Source organism: Pyrgilauda ruficollis, unplaced genomic scaffold (genome assembly GCF_017590135.1).
Source record: "Pyrgilauda ruficollis isolate IOZ18807 unplaced genomic scaffold, ASM1759013v1 scaffold11, whole genome shotgun sequence".
Taxonomy (NCBI): Eukaryota; Metazoa; Chordata; class Aves; order Passeriformes; family Passeridae; genus Pyrgilauda; species Pyrgilauda ruficollis.
Genome location: NW_024509210.1, coordinates 5,951,054 through 5,963,879, shown reverse-complemented (window position 1 = coordinate 5,963,879; position 12,826 = coordinate 5,951,054). Strand labels below are relative to the sequence as shown.

The 12,826-nt window shown below is 37.4% G+C and overlaps 1 protein-coding gene across 4 annotated transcripts in view; it reads right to left on the bottom strand.

The window, feature by feature from the left end:
• The window catches only part of PARG (poly(ADP-ribose) glycohydrolase), a 60,660-nt gene that overhangs the window by 33,098 nt on the left and 14,736 nt on the right, over window positions 1-12,826 (bottom strand). For all 4 annotated transcript variants that reach the window (XR_005955751.1, XM_041475191.1, XM_041475179.1 and 1 more), the window contains one exon: window positions 1,665-1,757. Coding sequence is in view for 3 of the 4 variants with exons in the window: in XM_041475191.1 (XP_041331125.1) it covers window positions 1,665-1,757 (93 nt within the window). In the remaining variant the exon portion in view is untranslated. The remainder of the gene's footprint in view (window positions 1-1,664; window positions 1,758-12,826) is intronic.

Here is a 12,826-nt window from a genome sequence, read left to right as displayed (position 1 = left end):
GAAGTCATGCCACAGATCATAACTCTATGACTTGCTTTGAATTTTTTTCCACCCTACTTGAAGAAATAACATTGATGGCATTTGTAGAAAGTGTGTAATTCATTCTTTTATAATCAGAATGAACAAAAAGCTCAGCTTCACTTTGGTCTTTAGTTTGAAGAGTTATTTTAATCTGGTCAGGTTTTCCTTAATATAAAAAGAAACAAAGGGGCAGAGGGAAGAAAGAACTCCCCAATTTGAAGCCTCATATATCTTTCATTTTATCAGGCATTAGCCTTCTGATTTTGAGCTTTGGCTCACAACATTCACAGTATTTTATTTTTTTAATTATGTGATAATATGGAGTGTGGCAGGGGCACATCATTCTGACTGCTGAGTCCAGTAACCATTACGATAAACGCACTTGACAGGAGAAAGAGAACACAGTTTTCACCTGCTTCCAAAATTCTCAGCTATCATCATTAGCCTAGCACCAGTACAGCTACATTTCCATCCTTCTAGTTGTGAATACAGAAACTGCTGCTGATTTAGACTGTTGAATATCCAGCCCTGCTTACTCCAGAAAACAAACAAGTATCCCTTCATTCTTATAACTACTACATTCACTGAATCTCATTCTGTCTTCTGGCTATTTAATTAACAAGCTTTATTATGATGTCTGAAGTCACTCAGCTAGAGGGGGGAAAAAACCCTGAGAAGCTGACTCTATTAAGTTCTACAAACCTATAAAAACAGAATATTTTGGACAGTGTTATATACACACAAATTTATCTTTATGTCTAACAAAAAAAAACGAGCCTGACAGAGATCTTCACAATTTACATTGCCAAGTAGTACATGATCTCTACAAGTCTTGCAAATCTTGTGCTTGACTTGTTTTCAGAAACTTTGTAGTATTTTCAAACAACTCCCCTCATCAAGTAACCAGCAAAAAAAAAAAAATTAAGAAATATTCATAGCTTGAAATTATGTATATACTTCAGGACTCTTGCAGCATAAAAAAGTAGGGAAATATTTTCCCTGCTTATTTCTAATAAAATCAATTCAGAAAATGGTAACAAAGAAGTTTACAAATTGTTCTCACTCTACTAATATGTTACATACCATACATCCTCACTTGACCAGCCCTACTCACTTTTATCAGCTTTGCTCCTTAGAGAACTAATTCCCATAGCATTAATACAGAATTACTTAAGGTTTGTATGTGTGCAAGCTCTAAACAGAATAAAGTATGTTCCCAAGTAAATGAAAGTTTTAAGAAAATGCCACTTCTAAGATTAAAAAAATTCTAAAATAAATAATTAGATTGGATTGAAATAAAAAACTGAAACAGATTATTCAATTGTTCCAGTTTCTAAGGTTGATTTTACAACCTGATTTGTTGTGTGGTCATTTAATTTAAGAAATTCAAGAAGCAACTTCAGCATATAGAAAGGAAAGGGTTATTGAAGTTCAGGCTAAAACTATGACAGTGAGATTTACTTTTATTTTGCATTCTATTACATAATTGCAGATGTGTATTGTCCATTTCGCTCCTTAGGTCTCATCTGCCTTCAACACAAAAATTACAGCTTTTATTAAGAACATAACATGACCCTGATGTTTTGACCTTAGCCATCAGCTGCAGTTTGCAGAGAAGTGCTCTGCTAGCTGGGTTTGCTTACCTGGGTGCAGATATTAGGGAGACAGAGTGCCAGCTTGACCATATCAGGAAGAATGGACTGGAACAGATGTTGAGCCTCTGCATCTTCAAGAACCTGTTAAAAAATAAGAAGGGAAAAAAAAAGCTTTTTACCTCAGAAATAATGATTGAATTAGAAGTTTGTGAAAACGGGACCCATGCAAAAGAAACAAGAAAAAACCAGGTCCTCTTAGCTTCAAGCCAAATCTGTAACATTTTCACAGTAGTGCCTCAATTAATTTACCTTGCAATAATCCACTGACTGAGATACAGAAACAAGTATCAAAAGTAACAGTTGAGAAAACATATTACCAAATGTCCTTTAAAGAAAGCTTGAATAAGTTGTCATTTTACTCTTTCCAAGGCAATGAACCAAATTTTCATCTGAAAAAATCACTACCTAACCACAGAAGTACTGGGATAATTTACTCAAATTTCATATTCAGGTCATAGTCCAAGACAAGTACCTGTGACAGCCTCCTTTAAAGGACAGATAAAATACACTCCTGGCTCAGATCAGTGGGCCTCTGCAGCAGCAACAGGAAATCCTGTGCAAGAGGATGCAATCTTGGGCATTTTCTGCCATCCATCCCCACCATGTTCCCTCAAGAATTACAGCCACTGTTACATAGCAGGTGCAGCCTTCCAGACCCCACAGGCTGAAGTTGCAATCTTTTCAATCTCTTCCTGTAGGACACTACACTTCCTGACACTACAACTGTTTCAGCTGCCTCACCCTCTCTTCTAACATACTTTCTGAGAAAGAGACCAGAATTGACAACACTGAAAACAAATGGGTACGTGGCATGTATCACAAGGCCTCTCAAAGCTTTTACACCCAAGAACAAGTCACATCAAACCTTTCTTGCCCTGCTCTCAGTTCCCCCCTGACACTGTCTGGCCCACTGTGGACATGTTCAGCTGCCAAAGCCTATCAAGCCAATATATTCAGAGCAAGTCCAGGATCTCTCTTCCAGTTGCAACTGGCAGTTCTGAGCACAACAACCCACACCCAGGGTTTGGATAAACCCAACCACGTGCCTATTCATGTATCACACACCTATTTTTCTAAGACGCAAAAATTTCTTTAAGGTGGGCAATGCTCGTCTGAGAAAAGCTAGGATAAGAGGTTATAAAAAGAAATGCAACATGAAGTGGCAGTTGCAATACGTGAAGCAGCACAAAAGCCTCAAAACTCTCACAGTCTGCTGAATGAACAAGCTGAAGGGAGATGTAGAGAAAAGCACATTCCTATGATGTGGAAGTTCTTCCCCTTATCTGTGGATACAGGCATCAGTGGCTGTTAGATTTACATGCTGCATTCAAGGCAAAAAGCAGAGAGAAGAGAACACACACCTTGCACTACAGCTGGGGAACAGAAGACAAAGGTCACAGCTCAGTTGTCTGTCTCCATCCTTCCCCTGCAGGGAATCTGTATTTGAGACCAATACTTTCTACCAGTTTCTAGACTAAAATCCTCAAAATTCTGAAATGGTGGCTTTAAAATGACAAAATATTATTTTTCAAGTAACACTTAAAAAATTGTTTTGCTACCAGTTTTGCACAAAACCAGCTGCAGACAGAATGGATGAAACAGCACGAAGGTATTACCAACTTTAGTCTCTACAACAATTAAGAATAATTGTGAAATCACAGGAACAGATCTTTTTATTAGACATATTTTCAGGGCTTTGCAATTCACATTTCTATGGAAAGTTTCACATAGGCTTCAGAATATAAAAAAGACACTGGCAATTTTCTTGAGAAGGAAAATATGGTGCCTCTGACTTGAGACACACTGATTCTCATAAACACTGAAAATATTGTTTGAAGGCAAACAACTTCTGCTCTTACAAGATCATTAAAATAATCATAGAAATACCTTGGCTCTGTTATCTCCTGCTCTAAGTAATAATATAAACGGATAAGAGTACTTAGGAAGTTAAAAAACAAAACAAAAACAAATGCTCAAAGCACAGTCTGTTTGGGAAAAGAGGGAAAATACTACAACACCAAGACCTACACAGTTACTTTCTATGCATTATATATGCTGCTTGTGGAGGCATAAAAATGAGGGTTTAATATAAGATTTTTAAATGAAAGAACTTAAAAAGAACAACAAGCCCAGGAAACATGAAAATAATTTGATATGAGGAAGAATCCAAGTAATAAAGTACTTCTGAAAGTAAGTTTATTTTTAAGATGGAAAATGAGCAAGATGCATCCCTCTCTCCCATTGCTGGTTGCATATGCACCTACATATTTACACAGCATAAGTCAAACCCTAAAAACTATGACCTAACCTTTAACATTATCTGCTCGTGCAGGAAACTTTGCTCTGTTCTTAGGCACAATGTTTTTAAGTGTCATAAACTAACCAAATGAGCATTTAAAATCTAGAATTTCAGATCTCAACCCATAAAATGAATACGTAAGTTACAGCTATTCAAAAACTGACATTTAACCTCAGATGTCTACCAGGCTGTCAACTTCTGATATTCTCTTCCCTTCGGGTAACACTTCCTTCTCTCTTCAAGTTGACATATAAATAGTGGCTGCTGTGCTTTGCTGACTGCCACACACTATACAGTATCACTTATCTGGTGACACATTATGGCACCGGACTTTGTCAGAGCTGTCAAGACTTCAACCTTTTCTTTATGCTTCTTTGAAAACAACATAATAATAGTGTGAGACTATTTCTTCCCAAAACAGAGGCAGGCCAGCAATTGCACAGCTCAGCTCTGATGCAGAATACTTAACTATAAAGGTCACTTCTACTCTGAAATCCTACTTTTCCTTCTTCTTACCTTCCTAATGATGTACCAGAGTATTCTTTCTTTTCTGGCATGAGTTTTACTAGATCTCCACTAATGAAAAACATCAACATTTAGAGGTGTTACTGCCCAAAAGTGTTCTCCTCGACTTCTGATTATTCTTACATGTGAATGAAGTGCATTTTTAAAAGAGTTTTGGGCACCATGAGGACCCCACAACTTCAAATATATGATCATTGTGAGTTCACAGACCTCGTCAAGAAACTCCTAACTCAGCACTGTTCTCTATATCAAATGGCCATATCTCTGTAACTGAAGTTTACTCTGTCTGCCCATACACCCTTCATGTACAAGTAACATTCCTTTGAGGTTTCTATGAAAAAGAGCACCTGCAAGCCCCTGGCTGCTTGGTCCTCACAGCCTCTCTTGACCACTCACCCAGCACACCATCACAGGTGCAGCTTTGTAGACCCACCTCTGTCACTGCATATTCTCAGCTATGCTGAGTGCAACATAGAGCCTGATGTTACCTATGACAGTCTTTTCAGGCTTTGAAAGCAGCAAAAAAGGAACACTCAATCATGGAAAGTAAAAGAATTCCAGGACATGGAGTGCTGACAACACAGCTGCCTCTGGCAGACATCCCATGATGCAAATACCAACCTGAAGAAGCTAGCATCAGCAGAGAAAACACCTGGTCACAGAACTGAGGGCAGATTTATTTAGAAGGCAACTCTCTTCAGGAAGCAGTGACTTATACTGATGTAAAATCCAGCATATTTAGAGTGACATTGCACATTCTACATATTTGATGCTGCTGAAAGAGGAATGTGTTCATTCTCCCCATTCAAACACATGCACGCACCCCCACACACCACATTTCATCAGTTCCCATGTTCATCTGACAATTTCCTGAGATTCCTTCATCTTGCTGATTCTACAGAAAAATAATCTGGAGATGGGGATAGTCTGCCCATGCAGTAATAAGTTGAAGCAGCCTACCAAAAAGTCATGCATTATTAGATGTGTGCAGAGTGGGTGTTAAGTGAAAAAGAATCAGTCATGATCCTTGTCAAAGGGCTACAAAGGCAGATCTCAGTTGCAACTCTTCTCACTGACAAAACAGTTATGTTCTAGTCAGAATGAAGTTGTTAAAACAAGCACCTCACTTGGAAGTAAATCTGCTAGTACAGGAATGTCTGTATAAGTTCACTATTGTGCTTTTAATTGTGTACAAGTTTTTCAAGGCTACAACTCTGCAAACATTAAGAGAAAGGACTGAGTTTCTATTTTTAAAGGAACTAACATTTGATTTATAACTTAAGGAACTCTAAAATGTGAAATGGTTGTCAGCAAGTTTTCATAAAGAAAAATACATTTAAGTACTGTAGCAATTTTGGTTTTAAACAATTGATCGGTTTCTCCTTTCCTTATTATGCACTACTATCCTTCACAGCTTCCTTCAGTATTTGAAGCAAAAACATAAATACAGTGTTGACTTTATCAGTGCTCCAGCCATGCAAAATACATAGGAATTAAATACACGCAGGGGTTATACCTTGAGGGAAACATATATGGAGTCAAAGTTGCAAAGCATGACTTGCTTTTTACCAAAGAAATAATTTGGCAACTCCATCACTATTTTCACTGGGCTGACTGACTAAATGAACAGGACTTAGGGCTCCAATTCCTAAGATGCAAATGGCTCAGTGAGCCGTAGCAGAGGTATGAGCTCTTGGCCAAACCTGCATTGCAATTTTGCAAAATGAACATTTATCCTGCAGCAAAGAGGCCTGACTAAACATGGCTGTAAGTAATGGCCTCTTGTCACTATAAACCAGTCTTCCAAAATGCAGCGGACAAATATGCCTGACAGCCTAATAAGAAGGATCTGAGGTAGCATGGGGTGATAGTGATGGTAGAGAGTTTAAATCTAAATCTGACAGCTCATCAAAGCAAACAAACTGCACGTAGGGTACACAAATTTGGACAGCTCCATCTATCACATGGGAAGGCACAGCCATCATGCCAACAGGCAGCCAGCATGCTAAGACAGCAATGGCTTAATGCTTTCAATTTGTTTGGTTTTATATGCCCATATTAACTTTTGTGGCAGGACAAGGACCAGCTGAATCATGTCCTTAAGGATGAAGAGGAAAACCAGAGTGCTTCCTTCAGACTGTGTGTCTCTTATTTCCTAATTCTAATGGATTTTGACCTTCTGACTTTTTCCTTCACAGCTGCCATGCCTTATGCTGTCAGTGATTTGAACCATGTACAGTTACTACACTGAATTTTCCAGGAAGAAGTTTTCAAATTATTGTAATGTAAGATATCACATAAAGGTGATAATGTTGAACTAAATAATTGGACAAACCAATTAACTTGTATGTATTCTATTTACAGTAGTTTCATTCTCCTAATTTCAGGCATTTTTTTTTTCTTTTTTCTTCTCCACTATCTTCAATTTATCTCAAATAAAATATCTATTTATAGTTTTATAGGGGTATTTTGAAGCACATTAAATACTTCAAAGCTGAAAACAAGGTCCTTGGAGGTATTTAAAAAATGTGTGGATGTGGTGCTTAGGGGCATGGTTTTGTGGGGGACTTCACAGTACTGTGTTAATATTGGATTCTATGAACTTCAGGGTCCTTATCAACCTAAATGGTTCCATGATTTTGAGGCATTTAAACACTTGAGTGTGCTCAAACAATCACAACATGTGGCTGCTCCTTTATTGCACTGTTTTCATTCTCTATTCCTTCCAGAGCAGCCTGTATTTATTTCCTTGTTCTCCTGTCTCATCCAGAAGTCCTCTGCTTTTTGCATACTGTTTAACACTCAAATATGAGGAAGCCTAAATCCATGACTAGAACTCTGCAGTGCCAATAAAACAACAAAGCTACTGGCTATGACATTGAAGTCCTCTACCTGAAAGTAACCAACCTCAGACTGGCCATCTGTACTCCCTTTCTTCCTCTAATCCTTGTCATAGGTGCTTTTAAACATTACAAAATCCTAAGAGCAGACTTTCTCAATCTGATATTTGGAACAGCTGGGGAAAAACAACTAAACAAACAAACACACAAACAACAAAAAGGCCCATGCAAATTCTTATTGGGTGACTTTAATCTATTTAAATTAAACCCCCAAAACAAGCTTCACTAAGTAGTACTCTCTACAAAGCCTTTCTTTCTGCACAGGGAGGAGATCAATTCTTCTTAAAGACATTGTGCAATAACTATCAGTGTACTCACAGCCAGACAGAGACACCAGGTTGCAGCCCAATAACTCACATGCCTCTGTAAAGCAGACTCATCATAATGTCAAATACTGTACATATTAACAAGACTGAAACATAAAAGATATGTGGGGTGGAGGGTATGGTGTGCATGCATTCTAGTTCCCATTTTATCATGTTAATGAATTTCCAAAACTGCAGGAAAGAATATTCTCATCTGCCTCTTCCAGTTGCCTTACAAAACTAATTCAGTAGGAAACACACTTAGCTGTCAAATCCATCCCATTTATTGAGCACTTGTCTGATTAGAAACAGAGGAAGGACAAAGTAATCTTGGGAGGAAAGAAGAAAGAAACCATAACATTATGTTATGCAGAGAAGAATCTTATTTGAGAACAAGAATGCTTCTGACATTTATCAAAACCACAAACTGACACCTCAAAACGAAAAAAGAAGACAGCTTACAAGGCAGAGGTTAATTTGGTTATGTTTAATTTTTTTGCCCCAAAGGCTCATTCATGTCTTCTGCCAATCCAGCTCCGGAATAATCTCTCAGTTGTATCAACCTTAACAACTGCTGCTTTGTTCTCAAAGCTTTTAAACATTCTAAATAAAATCTGAGAGAAGAATGTGTGTTTATTTTTCAATCTCCTCTTAATGGTTTTAGAAGCCCAGTTTATACTTACAAGGAACTGGAAATTTAACCTCGGTCATTTCCACTACCCTTCAGGCCACCGATAGCTTCTACCTCTCTGCTGCTGCAGAGTGATTCTGTCATGGCTAGAAGCATCACAGCCATTTCCAAAGCAGTGGCAGAATCCTGGGATGAAAAGTCAAATACCACTTTGTAAGCACTTTCAAGTTATTCTAGAGAATGTAGACCAATGGAGAGGACAATGATCTCTACAGAAGGGTAACATGAGGGGAAGATAAAGTACCTTTCACCTGCCTGATACAAGTTACCAGTGGAAGTGACCTATTTCCAGGCTTATTCAAAACTTTTATCTCTCTGAACACAGTCATAGGGGGAAACTATTTACTACTGCTATGGTTTACAAAACATTTTTTAAAAACAGCATAGAAACATTTGAAAGCCTTCAGATACTAAATACGTTCTGCCACCACTTTTGAAACAGTTGCCATCTCATTGCAAAGGTTTCCACACCTTCTTGGTGATTTCTCATGGGCAGCTCCTCACAGCACTGACTCCTTCTTCTTCTCAGCACAGCCAACAAACTCCATCTTTCTTTCCCAACCAGCCAACCTATTCTTTTACAATACCCACCCTAACAGGATCTAGCTGTGGCCTATTAAGGGCAGGCCTGTTCCTAATTCTTGATCATTAGCACAGCTGTAACTCCTTAGGGGTGAGATTACCTTCATCACTATCTCTATTTTCCTACATTCCACCCATCCACACGAAACCCTGGCACAAAAAGCTTCATGAGACAACACAGCTGTTAACCTTATAAAAACTGTATTTTCTTTAACATGCCAAAAAACAACCCAAAAACAAAAGGAGTCAAGCACAGGCAGAAGGGGAAAAAAAGGATCAAGTAAAGACAAAACTATACCACTGCAGATTTTAACCAATCTATACACCATTTTTGCTTGACTGTCAATATGACCAATATTTAAAGAAAAATATCCAGTAATTACTATTTTATTGGCCAAATAAGACTCTCAGACAATCTTAAGGGTATGCACCTTGCCACCTTCGTAAACCTGCTCTTCAAGGAATGCAGCAGTAACAAATGCTCCAAGGAAGCCATATAAGCAAATTCAGTTTTTCAGACAAAAAGAAAGGAGGAAAAAACCCAGGAATATAGTTACAATCTACTTCTTTTCAGCAAGCATTTCTCTTGAAAGCTTTGACCATCACGGTTTGTTTTGGGGGGCTTTTGTATTGTAACTGCTCAATACATTATAAATAAAATTAAAAAAAAAAATCCCAAAGTACTAAGTAGCTAAGGAAAGTCCCCCACAACAGAAAGGAACTTCTCTTAGTCATTCAGGATACATAAGTGAGCACAGATCAATGATGACTTACACATAATCCAATGGAAGAAATCTATTCAACAGACCTCTGACCCCAAAACAAAACAAAGCAACTATCAGAAGGCAGCCTTTAAACCTTTAAACAGATTTTAAGGTTTTTTTAGGGGTTTTTTCTTTTGTTTTTCAAAGAGGCATGTTCTCAATACAGTGAAAAACTACGAAAGAGACACTCAGAATGTGTCTTTACATAGATCTTTATTAAAACACTAAGTATCCACAAGCACTTGGGACACAGCGTAATTTTATCTCGGCACCTGCTATGTGCAGCTATCCCTTCCCTGATAACTCCAACTCAACAGTCATTGCAACAGTGCTTACAAAACACCACTTAAAAAATACTCAACTGTTTTCCAAGACAGTACAGAAAACTAAGAATAAGCCTGTAACTCAATGTTCTTTCTCCTCTACAATGCTTAGTCTCTAATGTTTTGAATGTGTACAAGATGCATATTCCCCCCACCACTGAAAAGCTCACCTTTTGTTCAATATGGGAATCAATTCCTTTCTCCTGCTGTGAAAAGAAAACCCTTCATGGCACACTCAAAAGACCTTTTCAGTTTAGATTTAAAAAGGTAATCTGATGTAATGAAAATTGCTTGAAAACATCTGGACTAAAGTAAAATCCAACAAGGAGCAATGGATAGGCTATTTTCAGCCTTGGGACATTCTGTTTCTTGCTTAAAAGCCTACATTTGTGGTGCTGACATCTCTATACAATGCTCACTTCTGTTAGTACTGTCCAGACAATTATAAAAATGATTTATCAAAAACCCAGTCACCAGAACAATTTGGTACTTCAAAATTCCTTCTATTCCAGCTTCACTGATTACAGCAATCACTTTTTCAAGCAGGTCATTCAAACAACAAAACAGGAAAGACTGTCATGGTTCATAAGACCTTCAAGGAGACAGGAGTGGGGTGAAACCTTATTAGAACGTAAAGATTTCCCAAGATATGCACATACTTAACTGTAGCAGTGTTCTGTGTTTGGTCTTTTTCAAATGAATGAAAATCCAGAGCTCAACCATAATCCAACTAAATACACTGCATTTGCATCATCTTCACATGTGGGATTTATAATCATTTTTTTAGATGAAAGTTTGAAAAAACAGTAAAAAAATGGAACCATAATTTCCAAAATCACCCAGGTAATTTGAACATTTTATCAAGTTAATTTTGAGGTTATTAAAGATAAGACTATACACCCACAAAAGACCGTGTGATTCTGTGGCTGTCTGCAGTTCTGCAATTGAAGTAGAGTATTTCATTGACAAGAGAGTTCTTCATTTTATTCAGTTATCTCGAAATGCAACCAATTCTTAGAGAGGAAGCAGAAACACTGCCAATATTTGCATGCCTAATTTTTTTTGCTCAGTTCTCTATCATTTAGTATGCTCTATTGTAACTCAGTTACTTGTATCTGACATTTTCTGAAAGTAGCAAATTCAGCCCAAACACACTAGTATGCCAGGTAGTGGCATACATTTAAATGAGAAACTACACTTTGGCCAAAAACTGCACTAAGCACATTCTGTAGATATTATCCCAGGTTTTACAGATTTGCACCACAATCAGCAACACACATGTGCTACGTGTTCCAGTGAAATACATTAGTGTTCTTCTACTTACTTTAATTACTCTTAAGTGCAAAGCATTGACTAACAAGACTCATTGTAATAAGCTCCATCACTCCTCACTTTCAGAATATTCTCTTATACTCTGGAATCTGCACACAACACCTGCAGTAGAAAAAGTGGTATTTTAGCAAGTGTGTGTGCACATGCCCATATAAATACTGCTAAGCCAAAACTAAAATGGCAAGAATTTGTGAAAACAAAAACCAATTTCTAGTACAAGAGTTAACTTCAATTTTGCAAGAAAAGGAAACCAGACTTTTGGAAGATCAAAACATATATAATATGGATGTGTGGTATTTGTGGAAAATAGAAAGAGTTGTATCTATAGATCAATTTCTTTACATATTTATCTTATCACTTAATTTATGTGTTTTTAAACTATATTTACAGAAAATGTTAAAAAGACATTAAGTGAAGTTCTAAAAACTTACAAATAGAGACTTGCATGTAAAAGCAGATGGTAATAGTCTCACACGCCAGCTGTTCTGGACTTCTAAAAGGATCCAGCATGCAGTAGTATCCATCATGTAAGTTTTAGTGGAAATAAGTGAGAAATGGAACTCCTTTTCTAATCTTGTATCAAAACTAATTACAAATTACAAAAGCTCTAATTCTAAGACAACTATTTTTAAAGGGAGTCGAAAAATAGCAATATATTCCTTCAGTTTGACATGTGAGTTTGTTTTCTTGCCTCATGGCTTTTTATCAGATTTTAGAATAAGCTGAGGTTTGTGCCACAAAAAAACCCAACTGCTAACAGTCAGTTTGGAGGCTAAAGCCAGTGACCTCACGCTTGATTGGAAAAGGAGAAAGAGGACAGAGAAAGTGGTCTAGTAAATTCTTCCCTCATGCTGAAGGTTCTTCTCTGTAATTAAGTATAAAGAAGGGAAGAGACTGGTCTTTTTAAACACCACTATAATTTTTCTTTTAATCTCATACAAAAATCCAAAGGTAAAAGTTGTACAGCTTCTTTTGTAATACAAAATGATTTCCTGAATGCTGAATTTACATAGGAATCAACAGCAAATATGCAATTACTGGCCATTAAATAGACTGATTGGCTTCAACAGCTTTCCCAAAAGACAAAAAGACCACAGGGCATCCATACACAGGCACTACAGACACAGACACAGTTTTCTCTATACTAGAAGCAAATCTAACAGTTGGAAACTGAGTATTACACAGTGGAGAGTGTCTTTGTAAAGATACTGATATCATATCCCCTCTAAGAATTCCTACTTGAGTCAAGTAGGCACCAAGGGTTTAAAGAGAGCCTGGAAAAGCAAATTTTGAAAGGCAAAAGTGCCTTACGTGATTCAAGCATTTAAAATGTCAATGACCTTTAGTATTCTTGCCTCTTAGAAGAGTCTATAGTATAGATGCCATACCTTTCTGTCAGCAACATCTCATATTGCACGCTATGCAACAA